Genomic DNA, 25622 nt, shown 5'->3' with positions numbered 1-25622 from the left:
AAAAGAACGATATCTAAGATAAGATGTCATGGAAAGCAGATCAGGTTTGTCATTTACTGTTCTAATACAGTTACCTCAGCTGTATACTGTGAGACCAAGCTCATGGTTTCACTTGGTCCTTTAATTAGCAATGATGAAAGTAGAAATGCCAAAGCAGAGTGAGTTTTCTGAAGTATATATGGTGTGCATGGCTGCTGTCTTTAACTTAACCAGCCATATATCTGTCTTAGGCTTTCATCTCTAGAGGCACCAGATTTTGGCCTGATGCTGCCCCCTTGTGCCAGTGGGCTGACCTTAAGATTATGGGAATTGGAAAACTGATATCCTTGCTTAAAGCAGTATAGAAACTTAAGACTTACCATAATGGGTAAGACCAAAAGTCCATCAAACCCAGTATCCTGTTTCCAAAGAGTAGCCAATCTAGGTCACAAAATACCTGGCAGGATCCAAAGGGTTAGATAGATTTCAAGCTGCTTTTTCTGGGGATAAGCTGTGGATATCTGCAAATCCACCTTAATAATGGTTTATAGACTTTTTCTCCAGGAACTCATCCAAACTTCTTTTAAATGCAACTACAGAAATAGCTTTCACCATATCCTCTGGCAATGAATTCTAGAGCTTAATTATACATTAAGTAAAAAAAATATTTTCTTTTATTAGTTTTGAATCTATCACTAAGTAACTTCATTGTGTTTCCTAGTCTTTGTATTCTTTGAAAGAGTACTAGCTAGATACCTAAAAATATAAGCAACAGTAACTGAGGACAGACCCTTAATAGTGCATCTTTAAACATTTCTTAGGTTTTTAAAGGTAACCTTGAGTTCTTTATTCCCTTACTGTTTTTGTTTCCACTACCTCAACCGAAAAGCCATTCCATGCACCCATCACCCTTTCTGTGAAGAAATATTTTCTGATTCTACCCCCATGGTACATCATTCTTCGACTTCTTGTTCTAAAGAAGCAATCTTCAAATCCCGTCCTCAAGGGCCACAACCCCAATCAGCTTTTGAGGATTTCCACATTGAATATATATGAGGTATATTGTCATACAGTGGAAGCAACTGATGCAAATAGATCTCATACATATTTGTTGTATAAATCTTGAAATTCTGACTTATTTGCAGCCCTTAAGGCAGCCTTTGTTCTAGAGCATTTCCTCTGAAAATGGTTTGCCTCTTGTGCTTGATTTATACCATTGAGATACTTAAATGTCTTCTATCTTTCCTCTCCTGTAGGGCATGCATATTTTAATTTATGAAGTCTCATCTCATTTGGTTTTTAGGGTAAACTTTGAACCAGTTGGGTTGTCTTTCTCTGGACTAACATTCAGCCTGCCTTTCGCAGGTATAGCCTCCAGAATTGGACACAGTATTCTAAGTGAGATCTCACCATTGATGTGCATGGAGGCGTTGTCACCTCAATCTTCTCCTTATGCTTCCTCACATCCCTCAGGCTTTGGCCACCACCCTATCGCACTGTTTCACTATAGTAAGATGATCAGACATGGTCACTTCAGAGTCTCCTGGGTGATGCAGTTCTCACTCCTCCTCCTCGCCTTTGATTTCTGCATCCCAAGTACATGATTCTGTACTTTTATCATTGAATCTGAATTGCCAAATATTTGGCCGCCAATCGAGTTTTCTTAGATCACATCTCATTTTTGTTTGTTCTCTCAAGGATGTTTGTTTTGTTGCAGATGCTAGTGTCATCTTCAAAAAGTCAATTATTTTCCTTTTAGTAGTATCTCTCCACAATATTACTCGAAAAAATATTGAACAGAACTGGGCCCATAAGAGATCCCACAGACATTCCACTAATCACCTTTGTCTCCTCTGAGTGAATGCCATTTGCAGTGCCCTCTGTTGCCTATCAGTTTTTAATTCAGTGCACAACCTTGGGGCCCATTCCCAGGCTGCTCAGTTTATTTATTATTATTATTATTATTATTATTATTGTTATTTATTATACTTGATAGACAGCCATTTCATACCATTATAATCACAGTGGTTCACAATTCATTCTATAAAAACGTAGACAATTTAGACTAATAACAAAGTATAGACTCTTAAAAATTACATCTTTACATAATATTAAATTTAAAAATACTAATAGTAGCCATAAAAAATTAAAAGAATAAAAATAAGCATAGCTACTATGCACGAACTTAAAAATGGCACATCATAGCTTGTAAGAAAAGACAACTTTTACAAGCCTATGATGTTCCATTTTTAAGTTCGTGCTTAGTAGCTATGCTTTTCTTGATTCTTTGCAAAATTTGAAATGTTTTTCTTTCCTAATAACCAATGGGACAGAATTCCAGGTTGATGGAGCTATATAACTAAATGCTGAATGTCGAGTATGTTCTAGCCTGATCACCGACAGTGGAGGAACTACAAACAAATCCTGTGAAGAACGCAGAGAGCGGGAAGGCATATATAAGAAGATAAGAAATTGACATGCTGGGTAAGACCAAGGGTCCATCAAGCCCAGCATCCTGTTTCCAACAGAGGTCAAACCAGGCCACAAGAACCTGGCAATTACCCAAACACTAAGAAGATCCCATGCTACTGATGCAATTAATAGCAGTGGCTATTCCCTAAGTAAACTTGATTGATAGCCGTTAATGGACTTCTCTTCCAAGAACATATCCAAACCTTTTTTGATCCCAGCTACACTAACTGCACTAACCACATCCTCTGGCAACACATTCCAGAGCTTTATTGTGCGTTGAGTGAAAAAAGAATTTTCTCCAATTAGTCTTAAATGTGCTACTTGCTAACTTCATGGAATGCCCCCTAGTCCATCTATTATTTGAAAGTGTAAATAACTGATTCACATCTACTCGTTCAAGACCTCTCATGATCTTAAAGACCTCTATAATATCCCCCCTCAGCCGTCTCTTCTCCAAGCTGAACAGCCATAACCTCTTCAGCCTTTCCTCATAGGGGAGCTGTTCCATCCCCTTTATCATTTTGGTTGCCCTTCTCTGTACCTTCTCCATCGCAACTATATCTTTTTTGAGATGCGGCGACCAGAATTGTACACAGTATTCAAGGTGCAGCCAGTTGATTGGCCAAATACTGTGGATCACCTTTAAGAAGTACCTGGGTCACTAAACACAAACCTCTTAAACCTGATTCAATAGTGTATCAGCAATCCGTGCAGCTCAATCAGCAGTGGTGATAGTCATGTGGCATTTTTTATACCAAACAAATGTTTGGTTGTAGTGTTTTGGATCAGTTGTAAAGGTCTAATCAAACAGGAGGAAGAACCTTTGCATTACATTAATCTAACCTTGTAAGGATTAAAGAATGAATTAACTATTCTAAGTCTTTCCTAGAAAAAATAAATCTTATTTGTTCATAAAACCATAGAAATTTGATCAGTCATTGATAAATTAGAATATAGCTCCCAATGCCGTAACCATATTTTTTACACCCATTCAGGAAAACTGCTTAATGGTCAGTTGGTTTTGCTAATCCAGAGGGCTTCAGTCTTTATGGGATTAAGCTTTAATTTCTGCTCCATTAGTCAAACTGTGACTTCAGCAAGATAGCAATTCTTTACTGATGGACCAGTTGCTGGACAGCACCGCGACCACCTGACTTACCCCAAGGTACCACCATGCCAACACCATGCCTGAACATCACCATGTTTCTGGGGGTTTCCTCTAGGCATGGCTATTCTTAAAGGGTCTGTACCAGGAATAGCTCCACAGTGCCCTCTGATGACATCACATGCCTGGGCCTAGATAAGCTTCCCAGACATAGCGGTTCCTTGCCTCAGCAACAGGTCCTCCTGCCTAACACTGCGTGTTGCCCTCTCTTATGCCTTGTCTTGTTATTGTTTCCTCACTTCATCGTCCTGCCTGCCATGCCTCTGTTGCCCTACCTTTGTTGTCCTGCCTTGTCCTGGTCCTCCATGTCCTGTCTTTTCCCAGTCTGGACCACCTTGGCCTGATTCCTGGTATTGAGCTCTGCCTTGGACCAGATTGCTCTTTTACCTGCCACCTGCCTCTGACCATTGCCTTAGACCCGGACTACTCTCTTGCCTGCCACCTGCTACTGACCATTGCTTCAGACCTGAACTATGCTCTGCTTACTGCCTGCCCCAACCCTTGGCCTGTACTTGGTGATTCTCTGACTGCTGCCTGTCCTGACCTCATCTTGGCTGTGGATTCTCTCTTCATCTTTGTCCTGTGGGACCACCGCCTAAGTCCTGCTGGCCCCTGGAAGCCAAGAGCTCAATCTGCGAGGAACGGAGCTGGTACAGGTGAAGCGCCAGCTCTGTCCCAGCCCAGGGCACGTCTGGCAGTTGCCAACGTGGGCTTAGTGGGTTTGCCTATTAGGCAGCGCTAACCACGCCACAGCAGAGGGCTCCACTTCCATTACAAATTCATAGCTGATCAATAATAATAAATAATCAATAAATTATAATTTGCTTTTCTTCAGATCAATACAAGCCACAAGCTGTAGATCATCAGCATAAAAGTACTCACTAAAACCATGATTCTGGATTAAGGTAGCTAAAGGAGCAAGACAAAGATTAAATAAAATTGGTACTAAAATAGAACCTAAAAGGATGCCCATATATGAGCCTCATATGTTGGGACTGTGGCAAGTACCACATTTAGTTCTTACCCCAAACTAATTCTCTGTTCACCTAGTGAAATATATTGATCAGAATTTTTAGTCAAAATCTCACTTTAGTAAAGCCATACTGCCTCTGATCCTACAACCTGCTGGATTCTAGAAATATTCCTATTATTTCCTTCAGTAGAGTCTCTATGAATTTTCCCTTCACCAAGATCAGACTAACCGGCCTATAGTTTACAACCTCCTCTTCTTTTATGAAGACGGAGAACATCCACCATTCTCCAGACCCATAGAACTACTCCCATCTCCAAAAAAATAAACATATCTGTTGCTTGGCTCTTTTGCTTCCTCTCTTAATGTTATTTCTAGGTTTCCTTGTTTTCCTGGTAGTTTAGCTTAGCGCTTTTACTTCCTCTCTTGCTGTTATTTCTAGGTTTTGCATTGACAAGCAGGGCTGAATTAGAGACACATGGGTGACATCATCTGATGGCACCAAATGGACCCTTCTCTCTTAGCTCATAGAACATTTTGCTCTACTGAGCATGTGCAAGAGTTCTTGTATGCGTGCTGCCTTGTGAGCCCCTTGTTCTTTTTTCATCTGAGCTTCAGCATGAACATGTAAAGTATTATCTGTTGGTAAATTCGGTTTTCTAACGTTTTTCTATTTTTCTATTGCCTTTCTAGCTCTGCAGCCTCCCAAACATCACTTTTCAGTGCTGTTAAAAAAAAAAAAAAAAAAAAGTTCTTCCCAGAAAATGTCTGTCACTAAGAAGCTCACCATCAGTGGCTTCAAGGATTGCTTGTATGGTAAGATATCCATCACTGATGGCCACGACATTTGTTATCAGTGCCTAGGACCTTACCACAACCAGTCTAAGGCCGGATGTCTCTGTGCTTTCAGAAGTCCATCTCTGAAAAGCCGCAGCCGTTCCTTCTCTGAGAGCAGAACTCTTCTAGCTTCCTGGGTACCAAGTTGAGCAGGAGCACCTCAAATAAACCTCCCCGCTTCCTCATTGGATTAGGCCTGGGGCCCCTTCACCTCGTTAGGGTGGAGCAAATAACAAAAGTGTTGTTCTCAGGTGTCGGCAAGCCCTTCATTTTCATTGTGGTGCTCAGGGCTGAGTAAAAAAGAAAAAGTGCCATTCCTTGGAGCCGTTCACACCAAAAAAGTACCACCCGCACAGGAACTCCCACACATGATCAGTACAGCAAAAAGCTCTATGGGCTAAGAGAGCAAGGTCCATTCAGCACCATCTGATGATGTCACCCATATGTCATGACTAATTCATCCTGCTATTTATGGAGAACAACATTTACAGTAAGCAAATTTGCTTTCTTTATTTTCCTGGCGTATTTTATTTCTTATTTTTACATTTTTTAGTATCCTATATTATAGCTTCTCTTCTGTTTTATTTCTTATAGAGATACTGACTTTATAAAAGCATTGTGTCTCTCCCATTCCCCCTCCCCTCTCTCCCCACCATTGTGTCTCTGTTTCACCCCTTATAATGTTAGAATCATTCATCCAATTTCATTTAGATTTCTGTCACAGATAGTGAAGTATCCAGTAACCCTGGCTCAGGCTTTTCATGTGCCAATACCCATGATACTTATAGATTCTTTTTCTTTCCTTCAGGGGAACAAACCAGGCCAGTTCAGTTCAGCTGAAATCTCAGGGAGGTCAGAGCACATTACAATGTCACTGAACATTTTAAAGCTGGCTTTCCATTGGTTAGTGCCTGTTGTCCCCAGCTCTCTCCTAATTTCCTATAGGAAGAAAACATTTCTGATGTTTAACGATGTATTTATTACACAGAAATTTGCCTAACCAACTGTCGTAACCATGTTTACGTTTCTATACTAAAGAAAACTAGACATGGAAGAGTCCATTTTTAGCCACCAGCTGGGTAGAAAAGTTAGTTGATTAACGTATCCAGTTATGTTTGCCTGGATATTCAGTGGCGCATTCACACTGCTGAATATAGCCAGCTATGTCAAAGTGGGCTGAATAAGTTTATTTGGCTAAATTTTGGATGGCTCTTCGGCAGTCCTAAAGTTATCCAACTCTACCCCAGAATGCCTCCACCCTACCCCCAAGCTAACTGGATAACTTTTTTACCAGATAAAGTTATCTGGCTGTCTTAGGGCCATTCAGCACAGTGGGATTTTCATATCCCACCATTTGTTCAGCTAAGTCCAAATTTAGCCAAACAAACGACATTGAATGTGGACCTCAAAATGTTCACAGATCTTTATTACTTTCTGAGATTGCATATCAGCTACTTGTAAGAAGATAAATTTAGGAAGCCTAGCTAGATCCCCGAAAGACTTTATACCACGAAGAGAGCTATGGATCAGAACAGGCTCTAATGATTGATGATTGTGGATCAATATATTGCATATAAGTTGAGTACAGGGATTGTATAAAGGAATGGCACTATCACCGTCTATTTCCCCCTTTGTTCCTGAGACTCCCTGGCACCAGTGAGCTGATAGAGATAAGATAACCTCAAAAGACCTGGGAAGATCAAAGACTAGTACTGAAATACCTTCCAGGTTAGCTGGTTGTAAATCTTTTGTTAAAGTGCAAATTGAAACACCTGACTTGCAGTCAATGGCCGAAAATTAGAGAAAATAAGATATAAAAAGCTGTGTGCAGCAGTGAGTCGTTGAATGAGTCACGAATAAGAGCGTGAATAACTGGTTTTATATGTGGCATACAGTCCTTTGTTTTCAAGAATACACAATTCTATAGCAGGGAGGACCTTTTCGGTAAGTATTCTTTGTATAACACTTTTTCTTTATTCTTATGATTGCACTCTTATTTACTTGATTAATTTACGTAATGCCTACTATGTTGTGTGCTTGAATTGATATTCATTATGATATTGTTTTTCTTTGCTAATTTCATACCAGCTTGTGTGTAGAGTGTTATATGACATAATATACACCCCCTGCCACTGCATACACTAATCCTGCCGTATTCATGCTTTACATGTATCAAGGATAATGATCAGCACAGTTATGCCCTGATTTACCATAGTGAGAGTAGCTAAGTATGAAGATCTCTCTGAAACTTAAAAAATTAATATATACACTACAATTAAGTAGCAATTAGAAAGTAAAAGGATGACAGTGATTTTGTCTTATTTCCAAAAGAATTATTTAAAAAAAAAGTACTAGTTTCACCTCTTCAAGACTTTGTTACCAAAAAATTGGGAGCCTTACGATACTATAGGAGGAAAGTGAGATTTGGTTTCTGAACAAAGCTGTGTGTGTATCAGTTCACCTTGCTATTTATTTATTTTAAAAAATATTTCTCACCTGCCCCTCTAGCGATCATGGTGAGTTACAAAATAATGTACACAGATATCATGAGAAAAATCAAATGCACAATACATAAATTGTGCATTTGACACACGTGGTCGGCGTGGGGGCTCCAACCACGTGGTTGGAGCCCCCGCACCGACCACGTGGGAGCCCCAGCTCGCCCGTCGATTCGCCCACCGCCTACCTCAAGCAATCGGAGCCCGCCCAGAATTTAAAAAGCAAGTGCGATCCGAGGCGCCGCTTTGGCCAGCAGACATCAGGATGGCGGAAAACACTGAAGGAGCGAGCGTAGGAGCTGGGAGAGGGGCCCGCGCGACTGGCGCTTGAGCCCATCGGGGTAAGGCCTTCCTCTCGCCCTACCTCCGCTGAGCCCCCACGCCGACCACGTGGGAGCCCTAGCTCGCCCGCCGATTCGCCCAACGCCTACCTCAAGCAATTGGAGCCCGCCCAGAATTTAAAAAGCAAGTGCGATCTGAGGCGCTGCGCGCCAAAGGGGTGCACAAAGGGGCCGCCCCTTTGTGCGCCCCTTCGTGCAGACCCGCAGAGCAGAACGGAGCCCACAGTCCAAGTTTGAATCTTCTCGAACTCATCTCTCGTACCTCACCATCGGAACCTGCAACCTGACTCAAAACCATTCGCAGACGTCCAGCCTCCCCAACCATAGGATATTCTTACACAGTGAGTATAAACCACACCCGCTACTACCTCAGACTCTCACTTAAAAAACGGACAGCAATACAGGAGACCTCAGGTTAAGGCACTTAGAGGCCTACCCCACGATTATCCCGACAGCCCTTAATCACAAATCACAGAGACAGCAGATCTCAGAGCACTCAGAGCATTCAAACTTACTGAAAACCGGAAACCATAGCTAAAACACGCTCCCCCTTTGAATCTCATTCTTCTCTCTCTCCTAGTATACCCAGCATGCCCTAGCATCTCAGTCAATAGGGCCAGACCCTCATTACTCTCTTCCAGACAGACAGCAAACGGACAACAATACAGGAGACCTCAGGATAAAGCTCTAAGTGGCCTACCCCACGATTAGCCCAACAGCCCTAAGATCTCTTCCAGACGCCAGCAGTTCTATCCTCTGCACATCCAAACCTCTCTAATCTTTCACAGAATCATCCTGACACCTCGAGCATCCAAACTAACCTTTACAGCATTCATCCTGATAATTCCTGTTAACCTTTACAGCATTCATCCTGATAACTCCTGATAACATCCTGATAACCTTTACAGCATTCATCCTGATAACTCCCTAGACATCTTTATTCATGCACACATATGATATCCCGATCATCTACAACCGAAGGAGAAACTTTGTAAACCTACACACCACACCCTACTTCTCGCGAAAGAGATATATTCCAATCATGACATCACCCCAGAACCAACTTCTGGGCCTCACGCTATTCTCCCTTACCTTGATCAATGCACAATCAATCTAAAAAAATCTCACCTTTTACACGACTACCTACTAGAATCAAAGCCGGACTGCTGCACTATCACTGAGTCATGGCTGAAACCTGAGGATACGGCAATAATTAACCAACTCCCCACACAGGACTACGACATATTTTCTATCCTCAGACCTAAAAAAAGAGGTGGTGGATTGCTATTAGCCGTCAAAAAAGAAATAGGCCTATCCCTTCAGACCACCAACTCATCAACCTCACTCGAAATAGCATTCTTCAAGTCCAAATACCTACAAATATGCCTAACATATGCCCCTCCAGGAAGCCTAGAATCAGACCCATCCCCGTTAATTGAACTCATAGCCAAACACATTAACACAGACTCCCCTGCTATAATAATGGGAGATTTTAACCTCCACGTGGACAAATCACCACAATCTTCCAGCTGTGAAACATTTCTCACTACACTCGTTTATGGGCTACAACCAAATCATCAAGGAACCAACACATAAAGCGGGTCACACCCTGGATTTAATCTTCATTAACGAAAACCTTACCCCCGCCTCATCCATGATCTGCTCACCAGTCCCCTGGTCGGACCACAAGATGATCTCTATTACTCTGAAAAACATCCAACCCTCCCCTAAACCTATTCAAAAATCCACATTCCAATACAGTAAACTGTGCAACCCCGACACCATTAACACTCACCTAACATCAGCATTAAACAAACTTGACCTCTCAAACGCAGAGTCAGCCACATCTTCCTGGATCAAGATAACAAAGAACGTTGCAGACGTTACTTGCCCATTAATTACAAAAAGCACCCTTCCCAACGTGAACGACAGAAAACCCTGGTACACCCCACAACTGAAAACCCTGAAACAAGAGCTCAGAAGTAAGGAACTTTTATGGCGAAAAAATCCATCACAAGCCAACCGTGAGACATACAAGTCTCTCATGCACCGCTACCGGATAGCCATCTTACAAACTAAAAGGGATTTTTACTCACACAAAATTCACCATTTCATCTTCGATCCTAAAGCCCTAATCTCTCTCATCTCATCTCTCACCAAATCCTCCCCCCCATCCATCCCGGACGATCAAGCCGCCACAAAAGCCGCTGAGCTAGCAACTTACTTAAAGAAAGAAATCACAGATCTTATCACACCTTTAAATGCAATTATGGGCTCCCCTCTACCCCCCCTCTACTCAGCACAGTTCCAACAGAACATAACTCTGGAAAAATTTGAACTGACCTCCTCCTTAGAGATCGAAACAATCCTTAAAAAACTCAAACCGGCATCACACCCCACAGATGCAATCCCTTCCAATTTACTCTTTGCCATCCCTAAAACTGTCGCCAAACCAATCTCAGACATCATCAATTGTTCACTAATGCAAGGCTCAGTTCCTGACCCTCTGAAACTCGCAATCCTCAAACCGTTCCTGAAAAAACCTAACCTTTCTCCAGATGACCCAGCCAACTTTCGACCTATTGCAAATCTACCCTTCATCTCTAAAATACTAGAAAAAATAGTAAACAAGCAACTGACGGAGTACTTAGACGACAACAAAATCCTATCACCGTCACAATTCGGCTTTCGCAAAGAATGGAGCACTGAAACTCTTCTAATCTCTTTAACTGACACAATCCTCCTGAATCTTGATAAAAAACAACCCTGCATACTCATACTCCTCGATCTATCAGCCGCTTTCGACACGGTAAAACACTCACTACTCCTGGAACGACTAGCCGACATCGGAATCAAAGACACTGCTCTAAATTGGTTTAAGTCATTTCTACAAAACAGATTTTACAAAGTCAGAATCAACAACAATGAATCACACCCCGTCGACTCATCTATGGGAGTCCCTCAAGGCTCCTCATTATCACCGACACTTTTCAACATATACCTTTTACCGCTATGCCAGCTCCTCTCCAAACTAAAACTAAAGCATTTCATCTACGCAGACGACGTACAGATTTTGATACCGATTAAAGATTCCCTTCAAAAATCACTAGAATTCTGGAACACCTGCCTTATATCCATCAACAAATTGCTCTCAAGCCTTAACCTAATCCTCAATTCCAATAAAACGGAAATACTCCTCATCTCTCAAGACGGTAACTATGCTAGTCCAAACTCAAACCCTATAAATCAGCTTCCTTCTCCTCCGAGGTGAGAAACCTCGGAGTCATTATGGATGATCAATTAAACCTAAAGAGATTCATCAACAACACTGCTAAGGAGGGTTTCTATAAATTGCAAGTCCTTAAACGTCTCAGACCACTCTTACACTTCCAAGATTACCGATCAGTACTCCAAGCAATCATTTTCTCCAAAATTGATTATTGCAATTCTCTGCTAATCGGCCTTCCAGCTAACACCATTAAACCCCTCCAAATGTTGCAAAACGCCGCTGCCAGGATACTGACTAAGACCAACAAGAGAGACCATATTACCCCTATCTTAAGAAACCTACATTGGCTCCCAATCAAGTACAGAATCCTATACAAAACACTAACGATCATTCACAAAACCATCCACAAGCTCACTCCACTGGAACTCAACATTCCACTTCAACCACATCTACCAACCAGACCGACGAGAATAGCATACAAAAACACTCTCCTAACAACATACATCAAAACCTCTCTAAGCAAACGAGCCATGTCAGTAGTAGGTCCAGCACAATGGAACTCTCTACCGCCAGAACTCCGTTCAGAACATTGCCCTATCAACTTTAAAAAGAGACTAAAAACCTGGCTATTTGAGCAAGCGTTCTAAGTATGACAACAACATACATCAAAACCATCACACTAGGCAACATTCTAAATTAAGACTATCCAATCATGCCACCCTTACAATTTAGTAACCCTACTCTACATCAGCTTACCCCAAAGTTTTTATTTCTCTCATATTAAATATAGGCGCCTATTAATATAAATATGCGTTTTTCCCCTTTATTATGTTCAAAGTTTTTCCCCATGTATTCTGATCCTAGTTTTATGCCCTGTTCTATGTAATTGCATACTCACATGCCTGTTTTTCAGTTACAATGTAAACCGAGACCATATGTAAAATTTACATGAATCCCGGTATAAAAAAAATGTTAAATAAATAAATTCGATCATAAAATAGCATAAAAGATAAAAATAACATAAAATAAGTGCCAATAGTAATACATGCTGTCAAACTCTGTTCATTATAACAAAAATCTCAGTTGAATAAAACTGGTTCAAACAGCCATATCTTTAACATTTTTCTAAAACTTTTAACATCCATTGTCTGCCTGAATGGTTGTGGAATTTTATTCTAGATAATGGGGCCTGCTACTGAAATTGCACGTTTGTGGACTTCCCCAAGGTGCGCCTTCTGAGTAGTTGGAACTGCCATCAAACCTTTATTGGGTGATCTTAGAATTCTTTGTGAAATATGCAGGGAGCTTAGTTTTATTGCTGCAGCTACTTTATTGGAATAGTAACCTTTCTTGAAACTTAGTTATTTGGTACGCATTATGGTTTTTGTTATCCCTAGGGAGAAAAAGTTGGGAAGATCTTACAAACAGGTGACTTCCTTTGGAGCAGAGGGATAGGATTTCCAGAAAACCCTTGGCTTTTTAATGACATTGTACTTGCCATAAAATCAAAATGAGGGCAACATACGAAGACTCTTGGGCAGGGCCGGTGCATCCCATTAGGTGAAGTAGGCAGTCGCCTAGGGCGCCAGCCATTAGGGGGCGGCGAAGAGCAGCCATGTGGGGCCGCAAACAGAGCCTATCCCGCTCGCGGCCAAGAGGAGTAGACACTTGGTGGGTCATGAGCAACACCCATCCTTCTTGCAGCCCAGAGAAGCACAGAATCGGCTGGCTGTGAGCAGTGCCTATCTTGCTCGCAGCCGAGAAAAGCAAACACTCAGCAGCACATGAGTGGCATCTCAGTGAATGAGGACAGGGCTGGGGGGGGGGGGTAGGGAGGGAGAGAGGGGGGCAGGTGCAAGGCAGACGGTTCACCTAGGGTGCCTAACAACCTTTCACCGGCCCTGCTCTTGAACCATCTGCTTTTTTTTTCTTTTCCATGTTCTAGTCTTTTGGTGACATATGGAGTGAGAAGAGATTTCTGTGTCCTGTTCAGTCCTGCATATTAACAGCCTCATGCAAATCTAAAGCAACAGCCACATGATAGGAAACAATTTTTGTGATTTAAGGAACACAAAACTCTGAACAGTTTCATCAAAAAAATAAATATAACAGAGAAATCCAGTTCAATCTAGGAATGACTGCCCATATTCATTTACTTTGATAATATAAATGCAGAATATTTGTTTTCTCTTCGGTCAAGTTTCATTATTGTCTTCGGTAATGCTGGTGACTCTTGAGTCTCTGGGAACTTACTTCACTTGGCTTCTCCTTTATCATTGGCTTGTGAGTGTTTGAAATTATGGAAAGCCGATTGGTTGCTTGCTGTTGTTACCGCTATTCTCTGTCACAGTCTTAAGGTGTTTTTGTCGGTATGAGAGATGGAACCTCTGGTTTCTGAGCTCGCCAGAAGATGAGCATTTGGTCTGAAGAGGTCATTGCAATGGAATTAAATACTCTGAAAGCTGAACTAAGGCCCATCTGTTTCAGGCTTCTCGCAAGACCTCTGGTGAAAGATCTGAGCTATTTTTGTGACTAAACCTTGTCTGATGTTGGTAGAAACGTGGAAATCTCCTCAGTCATGATGACGACGTATGAAGTGATGGGGAAAAACATTATGACGTTTCATGAAGAACATCATCAAGTACTGACTTCCACTGCAGTTTTTAAATCTACCCAAGATGTTAAAATTCAAATTAGGAAGACAAAGGAGACTCTGTTGGATAAGGAGAGATTCCTTGCAGCAGTTACACCCTTTGGCAGGTAGCTGAGCTATATCCTTAGCCATGGGTACAGAATAGTGGGCAGACTGAATGAGCCAGTTGGTCTCTTTTTTTTTTTTTTTTGCCATTATTTACTCTGTTGAGTTGAATGCCCATTGAAATAAATTATTTTCACATTCATGTCAGTGGGGAAAGGCTAAGACTAAAAGTATGTTGGGTCCAGTGTACTTAATATTCTTGATAAGAACATTGTGTAGTTGGTAAGGATGCAGTATTCAAAGGATTTAGGCTCCTAACGTTTGGCTAGGAACCTAAATTGAAGAGCTTAAGCAGGGGGTGGCTACAGGGGTGGAGTTGAGGACAAGAAAGAAAGTTAAGCATGGAGCATTGATTTTCAGCACCAGATATCTACCTTAGGAGCCTCAATCAAGACAAACGAATTGTAGGCTTAAATGAAGGTAAAATTTAGGAATTTTTCCAGCCTAAAAAAATCTAAGCAAAGCAATGAGCATAGTTTGAAAATGGATCCGTAGGTTTTACTTCGGTAAGTGCCTTCTTTCTATCGGGGACTGACCAGGACGTAGACACAGTGGTGTCAGAGTTCAGAATAGAACTTTTAATCCAAAGAGCATGTAGCAAACATAGGCCTAGATTTTCTAAGGTCGCAGAAGCGGGGGTGGGGGCAGGCCTGCAGCGATCGCACCTCTGCGGTGCGATCGCTGCCGGCTTTCGCACCCAATATTGCTATCGTAAAAGGTGGTGCTATTGGGCGCGAAACTGGCGGCGAAAAGGGTCCTTACCTTTTCGCGGTCAGCTGTGTCTTCGCGGCGTCCGCCCCGGTGCCGTCCCAACTCTCCCTTTCCAGAGCGGACGCCGCCCAGAGCCCGCCCCAATTTAGCTATCGCACGCGAAAAGGGACTTTTTGCATGCGATCCGCATAGAAAATGACCCCCTTAACATGAGTCCTGTCTTATAGTGCGCAGGAGAAAGAGAGAGAAGCCACTGCACAGTGTCTTAAGCTCTCAGTACCTGAAGTTGTAGGAATATTACTGCTCTCCCAAACCCCTAAAGCTAGTATAGCTCTCCCTGGCAGAACCCAGCTTGCTGCCCCCACTGCTGCCAATTTGGGACCTGCTTGGTTCTGACAATATCAAAGGAGCCTGTTTGACTGCACAAGGCTTTCAGTCTTAGTCATTGCACTCAGTAGCAGTTCTGTTCCCAAGAAAAAAAGAAAACAGATAAGTATGAGAAAATAAGTGTGAAAGCTTGCTGGGCAGACTGGATGGGCCGATTGGTCTTCTTCTGCCGTCATTTCTATGTAGCCCTATACTGCTAGATAGAAGAGTCTGTGCCATTATTGCATTAATCTAACTTTGAATTAGTCTCTCGTCATTTCTGCAAGAGTCAGGCCTGATCATACTTGCCTTATAAGGACCATATAAATAATCATCTTTATTTACATAAGATTGGCTTTTTTGAATGTAGTGTACTCCTGACAAACAGAATACTGTGTACAATATTTTTATTCAGTAAAATATTTCAGAATGATTGTGCAGTGGCTTCCCTAGACCCTACTGTAGTGCAAAGTCAAGGGATTAATCAGAGCGGACTTAGTGTTCAAGATGTACGCCATGCTCTTGGGAACAGAATTACCTAAGCAGGATGTCAGATGCTGGACCCCTGATGATCTTCACACTTCCCTCTCAGGCTTGTTCATGAAGCAGGGTTTCAGTATTTGGACCTGAGCCCAGCTCTGGAAGCGGAACGAGTTAGAATAATAAGAAACAGGTGTTCATACAGAGGGTTTATCAGGTGGCAAGCAGCTGTATTTATAATGAGTTGCTAATGCTCATGGTGGTTTTTAGCATCTTATTTGTACCTGCTCGTTATTGCATCCAAATATTCCTGCTGCTAATGAGTATTTTCTTTGTTCTCACAAGCAAAAGTCTTTGCTTCTGATCTCTAAAGGAAGCAACATTTTTTCTGCTTCTTGTTCCCAAAGCCACTTTGTACTTGTGCAGCGTGTAAGAACACATCTCAGCAGTGACCTCTGAACCATTGCTCAGGCCTGGGCCTGCTTACGTTAACGGGCCTAGATGCACTGCCTTATGAGATGCTGAACGGAATTGTAGGGTAGAAAGTTTTCCCATTCTTTTTATTTTGCCTTGGAATATTGTCCATTTCTAAAAAGTAATAGTTTCATAAAATTCATTTCTAACAATGAATGGAGGCCTATGCAATATTAGGCAAACTGGGCAGTTTCAAGCTTTGAATTTGTTTTGGTTTAACATTAAAATCACATTAAATGTCTCTATTGACTCCCCACCACCACCAGTCACATTCAGTCAGTTCAGCTACTTGGTTCCTTGAGAAACTGAGATGCAGCATAGGAAATTAATATGGTAGGGTATTTTTTTTTTACTCACTACATTGGTCAAATAATGTCAAATCAGGCCACAAATCTATATAGGGCATCAGGAAATTTTGTATAGAAATATTTTTGCAAATTATGGGGGTAATTTTCAAAGGAGTTATGTGCGTAAATGTAACATACTGTCATAGCAATTTTCAAAAGCCATTTACTCGAGTAAATGTTTTTAAAAATCAGGTCCTGTATGTAAATGACAAAAAGTATTGCATGGGAAAATTTTCTAATTCAAAGTTTTACAGAAAACCCACTCTGACACTGGCAAAGAAGATATTCAGGGGTTTAATACCTCACTTCTGCTCCTTTCTCTTTCACCTTCGCAGGCCCTACTGAACACACAGAACAAGATGAGAATGTTAGTTCCCAATTTCACTTTCAACCTGGGCTTCTCGGGGAAGTTCTACCACACAGGTAAGGAGACTATGCAGCTGGAAATGACAAAGCCCTGTAAGTTTAAAAAAATATATATATATAGCATGAGTATGTACTCCCCTCTACTGAATCTGGGTATGCCATCATAGCCACTGGAGTACAGTATGTTCAGACCAGGAGAGGTGAAATGTCAAATCAGTTGTCATAGCAGACGTAGTGTAAGCCATGCAGAAGCTGTCTAATCGGAGAATGTTATCTAGTAGGGAGACTAGAATCCTCATCTTTTATCATCCCTTATTGCTCTCCCTTGCTTATCTTTCTTCCCCCCCCCCCCCAAAAAAAATATATTCCTTATCCTGCTACACCAGTCCAGACTAGTGGGTTATCTCTACATACTAGCAGATGGAGACAGAGGACACACCCTTTTTTAGCGACATCATCACTTGGTATATAGTTTGGGGCTGCATCGGCAATAGTCAGTAGTCCTCCGTTTCTAACATATGGTGGACAGACGTGTACTGGCTAGTGCAGAAGGATTTCGGGTCTCTGCTCCCAGCGCAAACAGTTTTTATGATTGCTCCCCTACTGGAGCAGTCCTGGATCATAGCTCCCAGGGTTCCTTTCTGGACCCGGTTGAACAGCAGCTGGTAAGCGACTCCCACATTCCCTTATGGGCCTGAGCAGCGTCTAGTAAGTGACTTCCAGGGTCCCTCCAGACCTGGTTGAGCAGGACCCTGTGGGCAGCAACTAGGCCTCCAGGCAAGCCTAGTTAAGACTGAAGAGGTGTGATAGGAGAGGTATTTTGTGGGTCCTCCTTACCTGAATGCCTGAGGCTTGTGGGTATGGGTTCTCTTCCCCCTTCTTTTCTCCCCTTTCTCTTCCCTCCTTCAAGCCCTACCCCCTCCCCACATACACACACACACTCTCACTCGGATTTAATTCACTTTCCTCTGGACTGACTGACTAGGCAGCAGCAGTAAAGCTGCTTTTATTCTAAAAGATAAAGTTTAGCCACTGTAGTTTTTCACAGCGCTATGAGCAGGAAAGGGTCATCTTCTTTCTGGAGACACTTCCCGCAGGTGTAAATATTCACTGTTGTGGCAGGAGCCGCAGCCATCAGAACTCAGCCTGCCCTTATAAAGTCAAAATGCCTCTGGCGTTTTCCCTCCCAGAGGTATGTTTGGACAATGGCCACTGTTGTGGAAATAAACCAGCCCTTAAAGGGAGATCTCCACCGCCTGTCAGGAGCATTTTTGATGGCATGCTCTGAGGCTATTCAAAGAGAGCTGGAATTTTCAGTTGTTTGTCCCATATGCAGGAAAAGCCACAGAGCAAAAGAAAGCAGACAGCCCATGGCAGACCGCCCTGGTAGTGCCAGCCTCCACTTTGGGGTATCTCATGACGCTACATATGTGCTATACATGCTGATACTGGTTAGAGGCCCTTGAGACCCAATGGGCGACTACGGGCAGAATAGCCCTTAATTCCCTGGAGGTCACGATTACAGCTTTTTCATGGTATAGACATCAAATTCAGGGAGGTCAGTGTTAAACGTATTTGCTCTTCCCTTATTGGCTCCAGTGCCCCAATGGAATTTGAATCTGGTTTGAGGAGATTCCTTAAAGTTGTCTCCCTCTTGGTCTATGCCCAGAATTATGGACTTTAATTGGCACTGAGCCCTCATGATCTGTCCACAGCGTTGTTCACTTTTGACTAGTGACATCCTTCTTATCCAAGGCCGTTTTTTTGCCTTCAGTAAACAGGCAGTATCTCTTCCAGTGTGTCCCATAAAGGGGAATGTGATGGTAAGAGTAATCTCTCCCCTTATTAAGTTTCTTGAACCTTCTTTAGGTATTTAAAACATGGCTAATCCCTTTTGGCTAACCGATAGATGTTTATTCAGCAGACCTCACAGGGTGAGGCAGCTTCAGAATCCTCATTGTCCTTGTAAATCAAGCAGAGCCTTTGTTGAAGCGTCAGCAGGTATCCAAGGGTGCATTGTGCTCATTCTATAAGAGCTCAGGCTGCCACTTAGACCTTACAGTTTCTCATAGACACTATAGAGTAGATGAGCAAGCGAAGGAAGATGCTGCCTTGAGACAGGCATTCTCGGAGCAGCCCTGTCTTCTTCCCACCCATGTTGGAATGGGCTTAAGTATGCCCCCTAATTTGGATTAGTGAAGCAGGATGATTGGGAAGGTGAAATTTAGTCTTACCTGTTAATTTCCTTTCCTTGAGTCCTGATATACTGGTCTAGGAACCTCCCGGGAAGCCAGGGTCTGCACTGGTATCCTTGACAGCAGACCTTAGGTTTGGCAGAAAATTTCTATTTTACCTTTGAGGTGCCCTTGAGGCTGCTGCTTCTATGCTCTTTATCTCTCCTATGGCACTATTGGCATGCCCGGTTCCACACAGAGACATGTGGGATACGATCCCTGCTGAGAAGAGTTTGCTTTCTAACCAGGACAGACAGGAGGGTTTCTTCAGTCCCTCCTGTTTCTGAAATCTCTATTTAATGTTACTAAAGTTAATTGTGTTTTAGGGGCAGTTGATGTTTGCCATTGGTTTGACATAAGAATACTGACTTTTGCCGGAGCAGCTTCAGCCTATATACCAAGTGATGATGTCACTGAAAAAGGGTGTGTCCTCTGTCTCCATCTACTAGTAGGCAGAGATAACCACTAGTCTGGTTGGTGTACCAGGACTCAAGGAAAGGAAGTTAACAGGTAACACTAAATTTCTCTTTTTAAGAGAAACAGAGAAAATACACCTTCCCTTTTCAATGGTTTCTTGCCCTAAGTCCAGTCCACATGCCTGCTGTCTTGTGTGCCTTCATCCAGTTCCCACATCACCTAGTTTGGGTGCCTATGTTTAATCTCTTGCTGTCACTAGTGCCCTAGAAGCTGGGATGAAAGTGATGTTGGTAATATGGCATCTCCCTCTGCACAATGTGAGTTCAAGAGGATAAGTCTAAGTCTATTTTATTACTACGTAATGATTCATCAGGAGCACTTACCCTGCTGCATTTGACTCCCAGGTGTATGTTACTGGACTTAATGCTCAAGAGTGATACCAGCTTAATGGAACAGCCTCTCAGCTGATGACGTGATTGATACTCCATCAGTTTTCATGCATTAAAACAATGCTGTAGTTGTTTTTTGCGACAAGGATTTAGTGGTGCAAATGTATTATACACAAATGTGAATCCTTTCCTCTTCTACAGCAGTGTAATAGTTCTCAAATTCTAATGCAAAACCTCTCTTTAAAATAAGCGTTAAGGCTCCCAGTCTATTTTTTTTTAAATGAGAGAGCACCATCGTGTCTAAATTCATATGCGATGTTACACGTACAGATAGACAAAAATCTTTCCAGAAAAAAATGCTTGATAGTTTATTTCTTTGATATCTTGCTTTTAAAAGGTTTTATTAAAGTGGCTGGCTTTACTAAAACTCAATCCTAATCTGTAGTACAATTTTTTTTGCTGCCTTCTGGGGGTGATCATGAAACAGATATTCTGGATGCAACGTTAATTCTTTCATTTGTTTTCTAGCTGGTGCAAAGTGCCTGTGCAACAGCATCATTGGATAATTCTCATGTTAATTCTCTGGGAAGTGTCGCAGTTGGGCATCGATGCCTAAGCAGGACCTTTTTTGGGACACGGGGTGACTTCTCTCATAAAAGGTTCTGTTTAAGTGGAATTGATGTCAGCACTTGAATCAGGAGACCATTGTCAACAGCAACTATAAAGCACAAATTAAAAAAAAAAAAAAAACCCCAACATGGGAATAATGTAGTGTTATATGCGAGATAACTGCATCACAACTGGCCACAACTGGAAATCCTGAACCTAGCATAGGTTCAGGATTTCCTTTAAGATACAAACAGAAACCTGACCTATTCTGCATTAGCTGTGTCCCGCATTGATTTCAGTGCATGAATGCCCTTCTTTTCTCTCTTTCTCTGCATTTCAGGTACCAACGAGGAAGATGAAGGAGATGACATGCTGCTCAAACACAGGAAGGAGTTCTGGTGGTTTCCCCACATGTGGAGTCACATGCAGCCTCACCTCTTTCACAACGTCACTGTCCTGGCTGAGCAGATGAAACTTAACAAGCAGTTTGCCCTGGTACGACATGTCTGACTGCCATAGCCTGCAGGACGCACAATTATAACGTAGCGCAGTACAGTGTGAGCTATCAGAACCCAATCAATACTTCATTAGGTTGCAATCAATGAAAGGACAGCTGCAGTCATGCCTGATAACATCAGAAGTGCCCTAAGTCTCACTGAAATTTCAGTTGAAGGAGAAGGGCATTCAGCTAAACAAGTAGCAAATGTGTGCGATAATAGTGTAACTCGCGGAAAACACGTCGGCTTCTTACATTCTTTGCCACTCCAGTTTCCCTGCTCAATAGAAATTGTCTGCTGTCCTTGCTCTCTGGACACATCAGGGGCCCCCTTCCACTGGACTGATCTTGCTGAAATTTGGTTTGACTGATGTCAAGTCAGCAAGACACACTCTGCTACCAAATTTCAGTAAAATCTGTCCACAGAGAAGGCTCCTGACAGAAGCACCTTCAACAATAGGTGCTCTTGCTCTAGCAGACCATGCCTTAAAAAGGATCCAAGGTTAGTTTATGCGTAGGCAATTTAAAAAAAAAATCTGCTTTTGAACATAATCCATAGGTACTTTTTATCCACAGAGTTTGTGCAAAGTTTCAAAGTGAAAGTAAGTGGGAAAACCAAGCTGTCATCTGGCGGCTCAGCCTCCTTAAACTGAGCTCCTCTGTTGCCTGTAATTTTGCCTCTGCAGTTTTTTTTCCTATCCTGTTTCCTGATGGTGAAGAGGAAAGGCAAGATGAGACTTTGTCCTGCCATGGTTTCCAGCCCCTCTCAGGCCTTGATCGGCACCTTTATGACTTGGGTTGCTACCAGCACTGCTGTTTCTTCAAGGATGGGCTGCTGCCGGAAGCCCTGGAGAGGGGGGGACATCTGACTGGATCTGGAGGTGACTGAGCCCTGAGGATGCACCCAGTGTTCAGCTTCTGCTGACCTACTGACCCTGAATCGAGCAGACATCCCCAGAGCGACCAGAAGCAGCAGCCGGCAGGATGCCAGACAGAGGAACAAGCTCCTTGGAGATAGTGCTTTTGTGGGAAGGCAGGGCAGGAGTGCAAGAGATGGTGGCACTATTAGCCTCTCCCCAGATGAGATGGGGGACCATTGGAAAGTACAATTACAGCAGCCTTCTGGTACCTGCCCTAAACCAGTGGTGTTGCAATCTCTGCAGCTATCGGGGAACAGAGCTCAGTGTTGCGACCGTTGCTGCCTGACGTCTCCACTACGCCCACCTTACCGCTTTGGCGACTCCCTCCTTTGCCTGTTGGAGGTTTGGCTGCCGCGGCGTCCTCTTGCCGTCCTCCTCCAGCGTCCCCGGACCGGCTAGACGCTGCACACCGCCATGTTTCCACGGAGCCTAAGGGCGCGCGCGCGGCGCGGCCCCGACTGAAGTGCCAGGCGTCCCCCTGAGATGACATCATCTGCACCGGATATTTAAGGTCTCTGAAATCGCTAACGAATCGAGTTAGCAAGGGAAAGGGTTTCACTACCTAAGCTACTCTGCCTCCTTGGACCTACCAGGGGTACTCGCTCCTCGAGGGCCTACTTCATTCCAGCTCCTGGGCTGCCTCCATGAAACCATTGTGTGAGTGTTACCATCAAGGTTCTGTTCCTGAACTCTGCATACCCTGCCTACTCACTATATTCAGTTTCTCTACAGCTCATTTTTCCAGGATCGCTGTTCCAGTATCTGAGGGACTACAGCCCAGCCGGGCAATTCAGCTCACTACTGCCACCTCTGGTGGTTCTATATACTGTTTAGTAAAAGAACTAGTGTGTGTCTGTCTCCATACTCTGAGCCTGACCGGTGATCCCTCTCGGGATCTTCCCCCGGGGGCGTGGTCATCTGCTACCGGCCCAAGGATCCACCCACAACTACCTCAACACTCTCAGCCCTGGTAGACCTGGGCTTATTACTTAACAGGCCCTATGTACAGCATCTTAGTGAAGTCTTTCACTAACAGTATTAAAAATTTGATGACTTTTGTCTGGATATTCATCACAAGGTTCACAATTGGCATCTGATCCTGCAGTCACATGCTGAAAACAACAATTCAGGTCATTGGAGTTGGTAAATGCTGCAATCATCAAAGATTCCACAAATGCCCACTTCAAAATTGAGTCATTTTAAATTAAGACACCTCTGTTAATTTTCCGATTTCTTAATTTTCCTCAAACAGCTGATATCTCTTTCTTGGAGAATGGAAGAAATATTGTCTTGAAGTATCCAAGATGCCCCCACCACAGTTTTTTATCTGCCTGGGAAAAGGTGAGGTGGATCAGAGGCACTGGTACAGGAAGGAGATTTGACCTTGGACACCTTTAATCTTACATAATATTTGGAGCAATCTTTGAAGTGAGAAGTGATGCAGGCAATTCTTGTGTCTTTGTGTTTTGGAACCAGATTATAACTGAACTTTGAAATCATTTTTCTGACATAAAGAAGATTTATTTTTGGGTAAAAGGTGTGTTTTCTCAGATGTCCGTAGGGTAACCCATGCTATGTGCCAGGAGTGTCTTGATGTCGGTGTGGGAGTTTGGGGGTATTTTTACGCTGTCCGTGCAAATGCCTAATTAAACATACTAACAAAAGCTATGCATTTACTGTCCTAAACCAACTTAGAGATGTTTTCCCAATGCCAAGGCTTCTCCTAACCAAGTTGTGATGAATGTATAGTCCTCTCTTGGGCTGGTACCTACCCTGTGGTAGGAAATGCATATAATTGGTAAATTGCATGTATGTCTTTTTTGTTTAGTTGTGTAGTTTTCCTATTACTTTGTAATTTTTCCCTTGGACCTCCCTCCTGATGCTGGGCTAATAGGGGTACAATAGTAGGAAGCTGTACCTCCTTATTTCTTATTGTAATGTTCTTATTTTATGTCAATTCTCATAACTTGTCCTGTTGTTACCCATTTCTAACTCAAGATGTTCTTGATGTTTGTTCTAATATAAGCAATAAATACATTTTTTAAAAGAAATGTACTTTGAAACATCAGAGTACCCATAGACTTTTGTACTGCTTTTTTCTGCAGATACTTTTTCCATGGAGAATAGCATGCGTGGACTTTGAAAATGCAGTCTACATGCATTATTTTCCTCCCCAGACTCAGCATGCCTCCGAAAACCCTGCCTCTGAATGCGGATAAAAGTGCATGGGTGCTCTTATCCGCGTGGAGGGAGGGTGGATTCCAAATCGCTGGGTTATGCCAGTAAATTGCTGTTTATCCATGGTTTGATAATTGTTCTCTGTACTAAAAGCAGAATGTGGGGTATTTTTATTTCAATCTGAGGATATTTTCTGAATGTTTTAACATACCTTGGGGTGCACACGAAAGGATATTTGATCTCCTCCTTCACAGCACATCCAGTCTATATAACTGAAAGTTTTCACTGCACACCCTATCATGTATTATAGCTCGCCATGTGGTATTAGATATTAGATTACCAGAAATTTCAGCTTTCATGGTCAAAGGCCAGCAATTAATGGTAGAAGAGACACAGAGATGTACAGTTGAGCATGGATTAATGTTTCTGCACCTAGGCATGCACTTCTGCATACATGGCAATGTTCCTTCTAATTTCTGACATGTTATGTGCATAAAAATTTTGTTGTGTGCAACTTTTCCGAAACTTAACTTAATGTTGTGCGTGCAAACTTACAACTCAGCCTACTGGAGTTAAAAAAAAGAAGTGAAGACCAAGTGAAATGTTAACATGTTTATATACTTCTTAACTAAAGAGGCTACTAAGGTATATCAAGTAGAAAGCGTAACAGTTTATTTGTTTTATACCATATATAATGGGCGACTGCGCCTCATAACTCAGTTCACAACTTCACAGTCCATAATATTTACAATTTTTTCCCTGCGGTCTTTGACATTTGTCCATTCGTTATAGATTCTGTCAAGATCTATATTTCCACCATCTAGTTGATAGTTCTTCACACGCATGATCATATCCAAATGCTCCATCTGTAGCATTCATTAAACTGAAACCACGTTCACAGTCTACACTGGATACCATGAATGTTCCTCCAATATCCATCAACACAGCGAGGTCTTTGAATTGTTCATTTTGAGTTACAAATGACAACATAGATGACAAATTTGAAACAACTCTCTTTGATTTTCTCAGCAACAACGAATTTGAAGTTGTCGTATTGATCAACTACTGTTAACTTCTCAGGCAGAAACTTTATATTGAGCACAAAGTGATTTTGTGTTATCAATTCCGAAATCGAAGTCACAATTGACAAGTGACCTAATATCGAATGCAGCCCAAGCCTGTACTTCCTCTTCTGGAAGCATTTCATCCAGATGGACACACAAGAGATTGATAAATGTGATCAGCGAGCTTGTGTTGACTGCATTATTGGTTGGTACCTGTAATAGTTCTTTAACACTTTGACTCCACTGAGGTGAGCTTGTTAGATATTGACTTCTGATCTTGTTCAGTTTGCCACGAGCTAGATGGTGAGCTTCTAGAGTTGTT

The 25622-nt window shown here is 42.4% G+C and overlaps 1 protein-coding gene across 5 annotated transcripts in view; it reads left to right on the top strand.

Annotated features, from left to right (window-relative positions):
- NDST2 (N-deacetylase and N-sulfotransferase 2) overlaps positions 1-25622 on the top strand; it is a 625893-nt gene that overhangs the window by 540570 nt on the left and 59701 nt on the right. For all 5 annotated transcript variants that reach the window (XM_029608979.1, XM_029608977.1, XM_029608978.1 and 2 more), the window contains 2 exons: positions 16963-17050; positions 20983-21137. In XM_029608979.1, coding sequence (XP_029464839.1) covers positions 16963-17050; positions 20983-21137 — 243 coding nt within the window. The remainder of the gene's footprint in view (positions 1-16962; positions 17051-20982; positions 21138-25622) is intronic.

Source organism: Rhinatrema bivittatum, chromosome 7 (genome assembly GCF_901001135.1).
Source record: "Rhinatrema bivittatum chromosome 7, aRhiBiv1.1, whole genome shotgun sequence".
Lineage (NCBI taxonomy): Eukaryota > Metazoa > Chordata > Amphibia > Gymnophiona > Rhinatrematidae > Rhinatrema > Rhinatrema bivittatum.
The sequence above is the reverse complement of the archived record's forward strand: the minus strand, read 5'-3'. Positions and strand labels throughout refer to the sequence as shown.